This window comes from Calonectris borealis, chromosome 12, assembly GCF_964195595.1.
Source record: "Calonectris borealis chromosome 12, bCalBor7.hap1.2, whole genome shotgun sequence".
NCBI classification, from domain to species: Eukaryota; Metazoa; Chordata; class Aves; order Procellariiformes; family Procellariidae; genus Calonectris; species Calonectris borealis.
Window position 1 is genome coordinate 21698178 of NC_134323.1, and position 15405 is coordinate 21713582.

The 15405-nt window shown below is 46.0% G+C and overlaps 1 protein-coding gene across 9 annotated transcripts in view; it reads left to right on the forward strand.

Moving 5' to 3' along the window:
• The window catches only part of ZC3H18 (zinc finger CCCH-type containing 18), a 48704-nt gene that overhangs the window by 15161 nt on the left and 18138 nt on the right, over positions 1–15405 (forward strand). For 4 of the 9 annotated variants that reach the window (XM_075161585.1, XM_075161587.1, XM_075161593.1 and 1 more), the window contains 5 exons: positions 94–186; positions 786–943; positions 2594–2626; positions 4212–4338; positions 5505–5803. In XM_075161585.1, the coding sequence (XP_075017686.1) occupies positions 94–186; positions 786–943; positions 2594–2626; positions 4212–4338; positions 5505–5803 (710 nt within the window). The remainder of the gene's footprint in view (positions 1–93; positions 187–785; positions 944–2593; positions 2627–4211; positions 4339–5504; positions 5804–15405) is intronic. The other 5 variants (XM_075161588.1, XM_075161589.1, XM_075161590.1 and 2 more) reach the window with 3 other exon arrangements.

Genomic DNA, 15405 nt, shown 5'->3' on the forward strand with positions numbered 1-15405 from the left:
GGAGTATCTGGAGGTACTGTTTACAAAGCATGAGTTTGCGACTTAAAACTAAGTCAAGTGTCTGTCTCCTTCCTCTTCTCGCCTTTCTAACAGGGAGGGCCAGTTGTTGATGAAATCTTACCTCCACCCCCTCCAGACCCTCCAACAGAAAGTGCCTGGGAGAGAGGACTCCGCCATGCTAAAGAGGTAAATGGCATCCTCAGGCAGTATGCTGAGTGTCTCCAGAATCCACTGGCCTGTTTCACCGAGAGCGGGATGCTAAAGAGCTCTTTTTGGAGCATGTGGTGTCTTGCTCTTTTTAAGGAGCCTTCCTTTTGCCTTTCCACCTATTAACTGCATCTTGTTGTATATCACAGTTGTTATATGGTCAAGAGGAGCTGGCATCCAGGTTTGGTTTTTTTATATTAACATGAGCTAGGGAAAGTTTGTGGCCCTGGAGTCAAGTCCACCACAAAGCAAAACTTCTGAAGCTGATCCAATTTCCCTTACTTCAGTACCTGTTTCTCCAGTACCTATAGGATCCATGGGTCTGATCATTTCAGAAAATGGGGTCAGCATGCGTGAAACTTTTATTGCCTGTCTGCTGCTGTTCTGACCTGATGGAATAGTGAATTACACTTTCTGTGTCAAGAAAAGTCCAGTGTCCTGCACGTGCATAAGACTTGGGCAGAAGAAGGATGCATTAGTTGAAGAGCAGGCTTTTCCCAAGTGAAGGATTTTTTAATGCTGCAGTTTCTCTGTGCCTCAGAAATGTTATCTCTTTAAATGTTTTTATGTTATGACAGGTATTAAAAAAGGCAACGATGAGAAAAGAACAGGAGCCTGACTTTGAGGAGAAGAGGTTCACTGTGACTATTGGAGAAGACGAGCGTGAATTTGACAAAGAAAATGAGTTTTTCCGCGACTGGAATTACCGTATCACCAGAGACGTCAGAGATTCAGCGTAAGATGCAGTCTTGTTTTTGCTATGTGGAATAGATGGGTGGGAAATGTAGTGCAGTGTGGCAGTCTTCAGTTAACTTGTTCCTCCAAATTGGAGGAATGCTCACCTTGGGAAATGGGAACAACTTCCATTAAGCAGCATGTACACTGGTTAAAAACTTGAGCTGCCTCCGCTCACTCCAGTTCAACACTACCTTTCTTCACAGTCGTCTTTAAACCTTTCTACCTTCAATGTCATTGGCATACTGGTCCCTCAAGACACTACCTAGCTGTGCGTTGCCTACCTCACGCCAGTGCATTCTTTCGACTTGTTTTCCTCTTGTTTTTCTTATTCCAACCCATGAGAGCTTTAAAACGCTAAAGCTGGGGCTGCAAAGTTGGAGTACGCTCAACCTCCAAGAGCTTCAGGGCAGCAGTTGTACTGTCTCGACCAGCTGGGTGTTTATTTGCAAGGGCATTGGCACAGCAGCTGGTCTTAACAAACATCTTGACCAGTCCCAGATAAACTATTTAGTAAGACACTGGTCAGAAAGCAAACCTGTTAGCTGTCAGGGCACGGCCCGGGCCGAAACAAGCACCCTAAACTTAAGTGTTTAGGTGATTGGTTTTTTAAGGAGGTAAAACGTAAAATCTTGGAGACCTCAGGCATGCTCCTGTCATGACTGAGAGCAGGCAGAAGAAGGTGCAAGGATGAATAAGTCAGCTGTGAGAGACTTGCTTAGTAGTTCTTGAGCCAAGAAATGGAATGGAAAAACAATTATTGAGAGAGAGGCTTGTATTCTGCAGGAATACAGGTGAATCTCTGTTTCTCTCTTGCTTACACATCCTCTGTTCTTCCAACGTGTACAGATTATGGATTATTTCTACTCACTCACAGAGAAAGTGTTTGCAAGGCTTGGTTCTGTCTATTTTAGAGTGAATGAACTGCAAAAAAAAGTCTGAAAAGGAGCAGGTTAAGCTTTTGTTCAGTAGTCTTTGATTTGCTCTGGAGTGCAATTCCTTTTCCCGTCTTAAAAAGAAGCTATCTACTCAGTTCTGCAGACTGTAAGAAAACAGTTGCCCCGTATTAATATTTTCCTGTGTAGAAATCGGTCTGTATCTTGGTCTTCTCTTCCTCTGAGAAGGCTTTCAGTTGCACCTGGGACATATTATCACCAGTGCTCTGTGGGTTGACCATATAGTATCTTTATTTTATGAATGTATATGAAAACTAGCATCAGTGTTCTAGTTGTTTATGCCACTGCCTCACTGATGTAAGAATTGTTGTGTTAGGTACAGGACTTTATGTTTTTTCCTATAGTCAAGAAAAAAACGTATAAATGTATTGCATGTAGCCAGTGTTAAACAGAAGTAATCAAACAAATGGAATTCCTGAAAATTCAAGCACCTTTGTGTATAACCAGACTCTGGCATTAAAATATCTTCGTTATGTGTAAAGGCAAAAGTTATGAAGTTGCTGCTGCTGTAAACTCTAGAAAACGGTGATTGTTCTCACACTCGCACACACTTATTGCACAGATTGACACCTTGCAGCAGACTAACCACTGGTGGTGCAGCTGGGATGTTAATAAATGCTTTCAGGACTGTCTTGTGACATATGAAGATGTCTAAATAGTTCATAAATCCCTTTTTCTTTTTTGAAAAACTATAGGGAGGTGGACATCAAAGAAAACATTAACTATGGGTAAGCAGGTCTTTGATTCCGGTACTGTTGCAACTGTAAGAAAATATTCCCTTTCCTTTCTCCGTTGTACTTCTTAAAACTTCCTAGGCCACAGACCGCTGTCCCATCAGGTGTGGTGGGCGGTTTATTAACTGAATGGATGTATTTGATTTTTTGGGTGATACCAATTATTTGCCTAAGGATTTAAGCACTGAATTACCTAAATGCACAGCAGTGATGCTTGTTTAAATGAATAGGAAGTCCACAAATGTTATAGGAAGGGAATGGGGAGATTTGGATTTGAGGCTGGGTTGAAAAGTGAAGAGTTTCCTTTTTGGTGTAGCTAGAGATTTTGTGTGTCTCTTTGAACACCTGCTGTCACCAAATCCAGACTGTTGTCTGGTTGGCATCAGGAGTTTGTTCCTGAACTAAGCATCAGTATTCAAGATTCCCTGGTACTCTTTCTCTGGGCTTATCGTTTCAAGACAAAAATAGAAATCTTAAACCATTTAAAAGCACTGAAAGAAATATAGGTAGCCGCTTGACTTGCAGGACAGCACTTACATCTTAGCTTGTTTTAGATTATTTGGCACTTTTAAAAAAGCAAAAGTGGGCCCTTTATTCCTCTTACTTACAAGTCAGAGTCTCGTTACGGATAATCTGGAATTTGGGAACACTTGCTTTATAAACTTAATTCTGCCACTGACTCCTCTGTGGCCCTGGAAGTTTCTTGTTTCCTGTACCCACCTCCCCATCTTTGCAATGGATCTGATATTTTCACTCCAGGTGGCTGGCAGGGATTGGATAATGTTGAGTATGTGAATTAAAAACATCAAATAATGTTAATAGAAATCATCAAATGGAGGAAACATTACAGATTTAAGGAGGGTGGGTTTTAAATCCCTTTCCTCCCCAAAAGTAATTACAGTTTTGCAATTGAGCAGGGTGTGCTTGCCAGTTCATTTGTGTGCTGGAGGGCCAGCGCCTGTTTTTCACTGGAGAATATCGGCTGCACCTTCATTGCATGGAGTAATTCCAGGCGTAGGGGCAGAGCGTTGCTGGCCTGCCCCCGAAGCTTAGCTTCTCCCAGTGGAAAGCTCAGCAACAGCTCACGTTCTGTGCTGGCGGCACTGGGATGCACCCATCGCCTCTGATGGCAGGGAGTAGGAGATCACGATCCGTTCCACTTCTGGTGTGAGGGTGCTTGAGATTAGCTATGTGTGCATGGACAGAAAACGCAGCTCTAAATCAATGAGGCAAAACATGTTCTGTTACATTTGCATACATTTGAAGTGGCTATAAAAAGCAATTGGTGTTCTGCATTTTTACCACATTGATTTGAAGGCTGAATTTGGTTCGTAGTGTTTCTCTTTTTGCGTTTATCAAGAAAGGTTTGTGCTTTTCTCTGATAAGCTTCACTTAAAAAAGGCTGTTTCTGTCTGTTTGGGATATGTAGAAAATAAACCACTTTGTACGGTCGTACTCCGTTGAACGTGTTTTTTCTTGTCAGTGCACAGTGACTAAGACCTGACCTAGCATATGTAGGGTTTCTATATGGTGACAAGGTGATATTTCCCTTTCTAACCTTCCCTGTTTTTCATTGTAGGCTTGATCCCTATACAGATCCCTATTATGACTATGAAATAGAACGGTTCTGGCGTGGTGGGCAGTATGAGAATTTCAGGGTTCAGTATACAGACCCAGATCCATACCGTAACTACAGAGTAAGTAAGGTAATACCCCTTTCTGCGCTTTTCCTTTCAACTTTCTTTCAGGTGCTTCTGGTGCGTGTCATGTTTCCAGTGCAGTGGTTGAAATGGGACTTTTCATGTATGTTCAAGATGCTTAATCTTAAAATAGTTAAATCTTGACTTAATTACTGCACAGGACACACTCTAGGTGCAGGAACGGGAGGATATTCTGTTTCAGCCTGATGAAGGCAAAAGCATGTCTGAGATGGGGAGATGGTTCCTCTTCATGTGCGCTGGCTGCTCCTCTGCGTACCAGGCAGTTGTGCAGTGCTTACGGCCGCATCTGCAGCTGTTCTTGGAAATGTTGGAGAGGGAGGGAGTTTCCAGGAAATAACCTGACTGAGGAACGGTTTGCTTGTTAGTTATTGGGACAGACGGAAAGGATTAGATTTGGACAGGTGTGCTTTGTGTACAGACGGAGGCTCCGGCGTGACTGTCCACCGCTGGTGGAGTTGCACATGAGTTGCTTTGAGTCAGACGAGGAAAGCACCCAGACAGTTGCTAAAATCCCAGATGCAGTCGGTTGGTGTTGCACTGCTGTAAGGTGTAGAGCTCAATGAAAACAAGGCTATGAACCCTTTCCCTCCGCTTCCTTTAGTCCTCATGCAAACTGCCTCGAGAGTAGTGGCAAAAATAATAAATCCTGCTCAGTGGGGAGCTTTTCACTGGTATTCGTCATATCCTTTAAAAAGTGGCTTTCCTTTTGCTGTAAGACCTTGCTGTTCTACAAAAGCAGTGCATAAACAGGAGCCTGTCCTCACTATTGTTGCACATGATGCACCATCAATTATTTTCATGGTGCTTGCTTGTAAAGTTAATTAGCTTGTTATAAGCACGATTAGCAATGAGAGTAAATACTTGTAAACATCAATACATTTATTTAATAAGCAAAATAAGCCAAATGAATCTTTGACTGTGCCTTTGAAAATTACAACTGTGATGAATATGATGCAGTGTTTTGTTCCTCTCCACTTTCTGCTTAGCAAACAGTGATGGCCAGCGAGCTCCAGATTATTTATCTCAATAATTTGCTCTAACATGGGAGGGCGTATGTAATTGCTTGTGGTCCAAGACTTTGAAACCTTGCTCCCCACTTTGTTAGGAGATGTTATCACAGCGTCACGATGATTTCTCTTTTCTTTTTAAAGGAAAGAGAGCGAGAGCGGGAAAGGGAAAGAGAGAACAGACAACGAGAAAGGGAACGCGAGAGGGAGCGAGAACGGGAGCGAGAGCGGCGCCAGCGGGAGCGAGAACGAGAAAGGGAACGGGAACGTGACAAGGAGCGCCAGCGGCGGAAAGAAGAGTGGGAACGCGAGAGAGAACGAGTGAAGAGAGATGAAAAAGACAGGCAGCATAGGGACCGGGACAGGGACCGAGACCGGGACAGGGACAGGGAACGTGAGAAGGAGAAAGAAAAACCAAAGCCCCGGTCCCCACTGCTACCAAGGTAAGCGTTTGCTGGAATTCAGACTTGATGTTTTAGTTGTCGTTGGTTTAGCTGCGGATCACAAACGAGGCTGCTGCTGATCACAGTGGAGAAGATCCCTGTTGTCCCCAACTCTTGCGTAAAGCGGTAGTTTCAAGAGGAAGGCAACGCTTTAAATGAGCCTTGCTGGCCACTAAGTGGAGCTAAAACATCAGCAAGAACCGAGTGTGCATAACCTGACTCTGAAAGGAGGAGAGCATCTGTCCTGTAGGTGTGGAGATGTTCGGCTTGTCCCTGTTCCCTTGAGGCTAGAGTACGTCTTGGGAGGCTGGCTGAGTCCCCAGAGCTGAGAGAGTCCTGCAGATGGTGGCAACTCCCTTTGAGGCCTTGACAAGAACCAGGGCTGGTTTGGGAGTTTGTGGATAGCAAAAGGATCTGGAGATTTATTCGGTAAAACACCTAAAAGAGGCTAGAAAAGGTAGAGGCATTGTATGACTTGAAATGAGTCTCTGCTAGGCGTTACGGTGGAATTGCAGTGTGGAGTCAGGTTTTTTGCCTCTCCTGTTTTTTTCTGAAAATCCTGGTTCTGACCTGTGTGAAAGAGAAAATTGAACCAGGCAGACTAAAAGTCTAGGAATTTCAAAAGTGAATCCTATTTTGTTTCTCTGTCAATTATTTAAGTACCGTGGCTTACGAGTGTACTGTGTATTAGGCATATTTGTAAAGCACTGTATAAATATCACAGCTGAATATAGAACTTGTCTTACGGGAATTTCTAATGTCACAATGTCTTTCGGTTCGGAATCGAAGTATCAGATTTCCTGCTGAAGGACATCTCCAGGAAAGCTGATTACCAGTGTCAGTGTCTTGGAAACTAGAGGCAGATGGAGTCTTCCGACAGCGTCTTGAGGAACATGTGGACGCACAAGCGTGTGTATGTGTGTTGGAACAAAGAGGGGTGCAGGGAAGCTGTTTCCCAAGACGTACTGGAGCTTCTCCTTCTGCCTGATGTCTGTGTTGTTTTTCGAGCGCTAGGGGAAGGTGTGAAACATCATGAATGTGAGGAACAGTGTGTGTTAACGAAGATCAGGGCTAAGAAGGCCTGGAATGAAGCGCCACGTGGAATTGTGTGGTTTCAGGTGGGAGCAGGGTTTAGTCTGGAATCTGACCCGGAGTTTTTATTTGCATTACTAGAAGGAAAGCTGATTTTTGATGATGACCCTTTTTTCCAAGAGGATGTCACAGTTTCAGAACAGTTTGAAGGTGTCTTGTGAGCGCTTTGGTGCAGTAGCAGTGTCAGAATGGTTATAGGAATACATTTAATTATATGCTACATTTAATTACAATCTTCACTTACAACCATAATTTGTGCGCCTTAATTACCACATTTGCTGTTGGTTTGTGCGCTCGTTGGGTTAGTGATGGAAGAGATCTCGCTGTCCAGAACCATGTGATGATGATGACGATGATGAAAGTGACATCAGCTGATTGGCAGCTCAGGTTGTTAGTCATTAACAGTCACCGTGATCAGGATCACTGCGCGCAAGGCTGAGGCTGCTGGTTGCTCCTTCCCTTGACACTCGTGTTGGGTCACGGGGCAGGGCTTCGTGGGAGAGCTTTCGCTATTAGTGCTGCCCGAGGTTTGCTGGGTAGGAGCCATGGCCGTGTTCGCCAATCTTGGATCCATCTCGCCCCGTGTAACCATCTGTGTGAGCCAAGAGATGGGATTTACGGTGTTCGTGACGTTATATGCTTTGTGGATACGGGTGTCCTGCTTCCCTCCCGTGCCCACTCTGACAGAAGCACCACTTAAGGGAGCTGTGGATGCCTCTTGGATCTCTAAAACAGGCTGCTTAAGACGAATTTTGGTAAATTAACAATAGTCCTTGATACACCTCTTTGTTTTAAGTCTGCTGTTCTTTCTAGAAGCGGATTGTAGAGAATCTACTGTTGGAAGTGTCCTCGGCCTTGTCCTGTAACGCAAGTGCTGATGGGGCAGGCAGAGAGCTGGCAGGGAGGGGCAGCAAGCAGGGCTTGCTTTTGGCTTCATTTGTGCGGGGCTTTAAAAGCTGGTGGTAGGAAGGGTTTGTAATTTTTGTGTTGAATAGGGAGCTAATACTGAGTGGAAAGCTTTAAAACCTCCAAAAAAAAAATCTTAGGACAGCACCTACACACAGTATCTCCTCTTAGAGGAGAGTGGAACTAATGGGAGTACTTACCAGCGATCCCAAAAGCCCTACGTTGTTGAAGGCAGCTCTCCAAGTACTCTTAATGTGACTTCAGTTCCTGCTGTTGAAACCCGCGTCAACATGAACGCTCTTACTACAGCATTTACAGGTGTATGGATGTTTGCAGAGAAAATAAAACTGCAGAAATAAGTTTTGAAAAAGCTTTTTAACAAAGTGAAAGCATAATTCAACTTCTTTTCCCTTGGAGAAGCCATCCCTCATCCAGCAGTTTGTGTTTCTCTACTCTGCATTCCCCAGAAGTCTCTGTCACGCTTATGGTGTGACTTGGCTCTGGGCAGTGCCGTTTTGTTCCACGTAACCTTTTTGACAGGCTCCAAACTTCCTCATGGCAGTGCCGCGGTTCGAGCCGTCTCCAAATACCGTCATGCTGTGCTGCAGAGGGTCAGGTTTGGCGCCTTGGGATTAAACAGCTCACGAGTTTGTTTAACGTGTAAAATGCTTGCGATTGCTTCGTGCTTCCTGGGCAGCAGGATGCACGATAGTAGCGTAGCACTCACCTGCGGGTCTATTTATAGACTCTGGGCTTTCCCTAATCACTAGATCCCAGCTTTTGGCAAGTCCGGCTTTTCCAGGCGTCATGCGGCGATGGGGGCTGGCGCGCGCCGGGCTGCAGGCAGCTGCCCGTTAACATTCCTGCACCAAAGGCAGCGCCGCTTCCAGCCGGAGCCCACGCGGCCCTGCTCTTCCCTTACTAATGAGCTGGGGAGGGTGGAAAACTGCTCCACAGGGGTTGTGCAACCGGTGAGGAGCTTTGCCAAAGGCAGAGCCGAGGATGTCTGTAATTACAGGTAGATGCCGGTCTGTCCATCAGCGTAAGGGCTCCCTCAGGTAGAGGCTGGAGGAAGGAACAAACTGACATACAGAACGCAGAGTCGAAAGGGATGAAAGAAAACTCGAAAAACTAATAGCCAGGAACATGAAAACAAATTCCCTTGCCATTCTATGGAAAGCAGGGAGGTTTAATCTGATCTCTAAACAACAGCGGAGCAGTTAAGGCTAATAACACAGAGAAGCCAGAGGACTTCCTGACATCACTGCTTGCTACAGATGAGGAGGATTAGAATTTAACAACAAACAAAGATTGTAAACCCTAACGGACTCGGTGGCAAGTGTTTCTCCTTGAACCTTTTAAAAGAAGAGACTGCAATGTTTGGGCTTCAAGGAGGATTGTAACATGTGGATTGGGCTTTTTTTGAAGGAGTATGCAATTGCTGCTTTATGCTTTGGGTTTGTTTTTTTTTTTTCCCCCTAAGCTTAAAATAAGCACTCCAAGAAGTTTATAATCTGAGATTGCAATGCTAGTAAAATTGTTCCTCCCCCTCCTCCTCCTCCCTCCTCAGGCATCGAACACTTAAACAAGCCGGGACACTTTATGATCAATTAGAGGGATAACTTGGCTGTCTGTCCTTGTGCTCCCCATCTCCAGAACGAGTTCTGATGCCCCAGGCTGTGACTGATTTTGCTGAGTGCAAAATTTCTGCTTTGTATGTCTGTCTTGCCAGTGTAGCTCACTGTTGTGCAAATCATTTCAGGGATAAAAAAGTGACATGAAGTATTTTATTTGAAGAGACTTAGAGCAGTACAAGATGTTCTTACCTGGACTGCTGGTCTTTAGCTGTGAGCAAAGGCCCTGCACAGAGAAATAGTAATTTGCTTTAATCCTTCTATTGTTGCATAGAGCTTTATCCCGCCATCATCCGAGTGAATCTGATTGTTTCAGGAGAGCATTAAGCAATGCAGTTAGTGTTGTGGGACCTGTTAGCGGTTGTATTTCCAAAGCACGGCGGGATACTGAAGGACATTGGGGCATCAGACCCACTGGCGAGGGCAGCAGCCTCCATATCGCTGCCTCGTTGGCTGGGGTAGCACTAGGTGGTTGTCAGCCAAGCGAGGAGGACGAAGAAGCAGCGATCCCATGCTGCAGGTCCGTGAGATGGGCATTGGTTTCTTTCCTACCTGGGTTTCCTCTGCGGGGGATGCTGTGGGCCCTGGTGAGAAGCAACATGGCAAAATGAACCTTTGGGTGAGAAATTTGTCATCTCCAGTTCTCAAGGAAGTTTGTCCTGAAGTCTGACTTAAAAGCTATTTCCGTGCAAACACGTTTGGTCACGGACCATGATACAGACCCCAAATTCTGTGGAACGCCAGTGCCAAGTAGGGCGAGGAGGAGGAGGAGGCTGTTGTCCTCGGAGATGTTCCAGAGTCCGGACAGGAGGTGACAGCAGCTCCGAAGCAACCAGGAAGGTCCCAGTGAACCATCCTGTGATTATTGCACACACAACAGCTTTTTGGAAGGAAGTTTTCTTCAGCTGGGCTGGAGATTATTGATGGAGTGCACTTATGCAGCCATTAAAAAATAAAAATAACAAGTAGGGACACTGTAAAATTTAAAGCAATGTCAGAAGGGGCAGCTATTCTGTAGCAAATCATAAATCCTTCGTAAAACCCTCCCAGCAAGGAGCGTTGTGCTTCTTTCCAGCTTCTGTTGGCAGTAGCCCTCAACTGTGAGATGCCATATAGTGCTGCAGACCCTCGGACAAAAGCTTACATGTTCTCTTGGCAGAGCTTACCCTTGCATTATTTTTTTCAAGCTAGTTCAAGTTGTCTTTGTAATAGGTCGTTGTTAATCTCAGGGCTGAGCACATTAATGAACAGGATAACCTGGAGTCTAAAAATCAATGAATGCAGGTTACCCAGGGCTTGCAAGTTAGAAAGTGTTGGAATGAGGTTGATTAGATAAAGGAGTGGCAAAAGTAAGGGAATGCAAATGCAGTGATTCATGGTTGTGTGTGTGTATGTGTGTGATCACAAACCGACTGAACTCGTTTTCCGGAAGAATCTGTAATTCTAAGTGTCCCTGGTTGTCATCTTTCCCGACAGCTTCTGCTGGTCTCCCCATGCCGCCAGCTGGATCTGCTCCCTATTTTTTGAGTATAGGGGCTCTGTACGAAAGCGGCTGTTGCTCAAATAGAGCTAGGTGTTTTGGTGGGCTTAAATAGCAACTCATCCTGTTGTATAAAGATGGTGCGGTAGGCTGGTGGATTTTGTCTTCCCTGTGGAAACGTCAGCTGTTTCTTATAAGAAATCCTTCACTTGTTCCTGTTTGTCCTGCCGCAGGAGAAAGAACAGGCAGGATGGACAGCTGCGTGCTCTCCCTGGTTTCGAGTCAGGCATCGGTAAGACCCTGGAGCGCTCTGAATTGGTCTTAACACCCATGAAAAGTTACTGAGGGGGGAAAAGCAGCCTCTGGCAGGAGGCATAGATTTTGCTCTCCAAGTGTCTGCACCTTCCCTGGGCGGCTTCTTGGAGTGCAGCGAGTTAAGAGAAGCAAATGGCCCCAAGCTGTTGGGTTTCCAGGGCTGAAGCGAGGCTTGAGCCGGACCTCTGTTCCTCCTGCACCCAGCGGGTCTGCCACGCTGCCTTCAGCGCTACGCAGTGCAGCGTTGCCCAGAAGAGGATTTCCCTTCTCCCCACCTACAGAACATGCCCCGTGCTGCTATGCAGTTCTTCGGACTCACAGTCGAGTGCCCTGTATGGTAACACCACGGTGATAAACATTACAATAACTTGTTTACATCCCCATTTTTTGTGGTGCAGCTTCCAGCCGGAGCAATGGAACCTGGTTAGACGGCTTCATTTTCATGTATGCTCCCAGTTCATTTGGGAAGTTAGTGATAATAAAATCTCTCTGCGAACCAAATCAACAAAACTTTTCAAAGTTCTCCGCAAAGCATTTCTGTTGACTGGAGTTTTTGTTAGTCTTCATGGTTCTTGAGGTTCTGCCTCCACTTCCACAGTAAAAGGAGAAGGGTTTCGTAACCGTAAATCAAGATGAAGAAGGGCATCGAGTGACTCAGATGTGGATCTCAAGGAATGTGTTTTTCTTTGGCTTTTCAGAGTCGGCATTACTGGAGAGATCTCCCACACTGGATTTATTAAAACAGTGCAAAGACCAGGGCAGAATCGCTGCACACGGGTCCCTCTCATTTAGAGGAGGCTCTCAAGGCATCAAATGCTCAGCCCTTAGGGTAGATCACATCTGATATGTTTATCTACCTGCTGTGATGATTTCATACTGTAGGTTCAGATTGTATCTCCACTATTTAATTTCAAAGCCTCTCCCCATCAGGCTTTGAAGAAATCTTTTTTTTTTTTTTTAAGCGACTGATAACTCTGCTTCAGATCGAAACGTCTTGAGAAAAGCATATCCTTTGCTAATATTTCACCAAGATCAATTAGCAACGGCTCCAAGGTTCAGCATTTCCCGTCGTAGGTGCACGTAGGTGGCTTTTGGGAGCTGTTGTCCCTCTCCAGCCACACGAGTGACTTTATTGTGCCGAGATGGGAAAAATCTTCCAGTGTGCATGCATGCTGCTGGAGTTTATTTTGCAGCAACTGCAGGTCCCTTCGCAACTGCCCTGGCACATGGCTCCAGTCGTTCCTCGAGTCCGCTTCCTCTGGAAAATTCCACTGACACTGAAGGAAAACTCGCGCCGGTGCTGCTGACGCAATGCTTGCTTTCCTGCAAGAAACGAAAAGGCTTTTAAATCATCAGTGGACTTTCCTCTTTCAGAAGATTGAGCTGTAACTGCCGGCCAAAACAGTAGCCCTGGAGCCAGGCTGACGTCACTGGTGACCGTGGGTGATAAGGTTTGCGTTACCTGTGGGAGCAGTGTCCCACGGGGAGGGGGAAGGAAGGAAGCACTTTCCCCGGGAAGCTTATTTTCCCTCAAAGATTAGAAATACTTCAGCGTCATTTACATAATACATGAGGAGGAAAACTTCAGCCGTGCGGCTCCGCTTTTCCCCCTCCAAATTCTTGTCGAATTCAGTGACGTGCTTCAAACGGGGTTTGTTTGGGAGCCGGAGCGCGTGCGGTTGGGAGCTGGCTGACCTACGCTGTGGTTTGCATTGCCAGCTGGAGCTGCCTTTGTTCCTCCTCTCATTGCCAAAGCCACGTTCAGCTTCAGTTCTCCGCTTGATTGCTGTAATTAAATTCCAGCCAAATATGCATTAACGTGTTCGTTCTGGAAAATAAAGCATTTAGTTATTTTAAGGTTAAAATGGGCTTCGGAAATAGCTAAGCTCTGCAGACCTTGCTCGTGCCCTGGTGACGCAGGATGCTGCTCTTCGGGGCTCTGGAAGGAAATTAAGCTGCTCTTGATCAGTCCGTCTTGTCAGTCTCTTTTACTCCATCTGTAATTTCTTTTCGTCAAACCTTGTGGCATAGGCTTACCTAATAAGGAGTTAATTCTCAAAGATTTGAAATGTTTCCTAAAAATCGGAATTTGGTGAAAAAGGAGAGCGGGATTCACACGTGTGCTTTGGTAGCGTATGACTTTTCTGCCGGCCACTCTCCGTGCCGAAGTGCGTTCGGTTTGCCTGCAGCGTGGACGGCAGCAGCCTGGGTAGCTGTGCTGGGCTGAGGATGAACGCGTAAAGTGCCGTGAGCTGATCTCATGGCTCACCTCCCCGAAGCAGCCAGGCTTCTTCTCTCCTTCCCTCCTCTGTTCACTGTGGGTCCGCTCTCACAGTTGTTCAAACCCTGCCACGGGCTGGTTGGACTTGCTGACCCGGGAGCAAACTACTTTTATTTTTTTCCTCTCCATATTGAATGAAGGAGTTGAGCTGGCACATGGAGAGCTCCGACAAGTGCCAGATCCAGCACAAGATGGGAAGTGAAAATTACCCAGTTGTAAGAGAAAGGCTCCCCCTTCTCAGGGTCAAATACATCACTCAGCCCACCCAGCCGTGCAGCACCAGGAGCAGCTATCATATCTGGCGTAGCTCTGGGCAGCCTTCCTGCCTGATCTGGGCTGGGAGCCACAGGCCGGCTGCCTGCTGCCTCTTCTATTCCTCTGCGAGCCTTACGGCTTCCTCCGCTTTCATCCCAGCAACTGCACGGTATCAGTATGCGGGAGTAAATTTGATTGAAACGCCGACTGTTTCGTGGGCTACTAGCCTCTAATAGTCTCTTTGGTGAAACTCGTACAGGCTGTAATTGAGATGTTAGTCTAAGGCGGATGGTGAGGATCTTGGCAGTTGCTCCGGCTTACTTTCAATTCTGACTCCTGAATTCCACTGGAGGAGACGAGCCAAGTGGCATCAGATACCAGTCCCTCGTATTAAGTTGAACAAGTTTATTTGGTGATGCTACATGTTGAGCACGCAGGTAGCTCTTGAGGAAAGACTTTGAAAATGTCCTGACACGAGCATCATCTTTCTTTCTTGGCTATAGTATGATAGCATATTTACTGCTGAGTCAAAAAGCCAAAGCATATCCAGAAATGAGGCTTTCTGTTGTGGTTTTCCTGGGGAAAAAACCTTTCCTCCAGAAAGTGACTTCATCGAGAGAGAATTGCATCAAACCAGGTAATAGGTGCAAGTAATGAGATTTGCTTTCATAGTCATCTTTGCTCCAAGCTTGCGCCAAAGTTGTGGAGTTCAGCGTAAGTTGTTCCCACGTGGGATCGGAGCTGAGGTCCAGCTCCCGGGATGTGCTGCTGTTGGATGTGAATGTGGGCAAGTTGTTTTTTTGAGAGAGAGACAGAGAGTAAATTCGGTAGGAGACTTTTCTTTCTGAAAACTATTGCAAGAGAGAGTTGAGCCTGGGCAAGGTCGTTCATTCGTTGTTGGCTTTCACGTTTGTCACCTTGGACACTGCAATGAAAAGCTGCTCAGCAGGCTTTATCCAGGTCTTGAGACGGATACTGCCTCTCTGCCCGCCTGTGCCAGCACAATATTCCCCCTGCATCTCCCAAAGCATACAGGCTGCAGTCCCCCAGGAAGGGACATCAGAGCGGGTTCCCGAGCATCCTCGCATGGTGTTCCCCTCCTTTCTGCTGCTGTTTAGCCTGCTGCTCGATGCAAGGTGTGAAGGCTGTTCCCAACCTTCTTTTTCTTCCTGCTTTTCACTCAGTTGCTTTGAAGATACTCCAGAGGTCAAGATGGCTTCAAAATGAGTTTGTACGACATCTGCTGGAACGAGAGCTTGACCCCGACTATGACTATTTAGTGTTACCAGAGTGTAAATAATAGGTCCAGTCTATCTCAACCCCATATTCAGAGTCATGGTCTTCCTCCATGATTAGATACTCAGATATAGTTGTGGCTATAATATGGAAAACTAGACCAACCCATTGCAAATGACATGTGCTGTGTTAAATAGCGTATGTTAGAGCAGCACTGGAAGGGGTGATGATGCTCAATGAAGATGCTGGTGAATAATGCTGAGCCATAATCCTGCTTGGGACTCTCTTACTAGGCAGTCAGCAATTTTGTGTGCTAGTACGTAAGCGTCCTCTTCTGAAGCTGAAATGAGATTTGTGGGAGAGGTGAACGTGAAGGAAGAGTTTCTCCTCCCATAAAATTCTG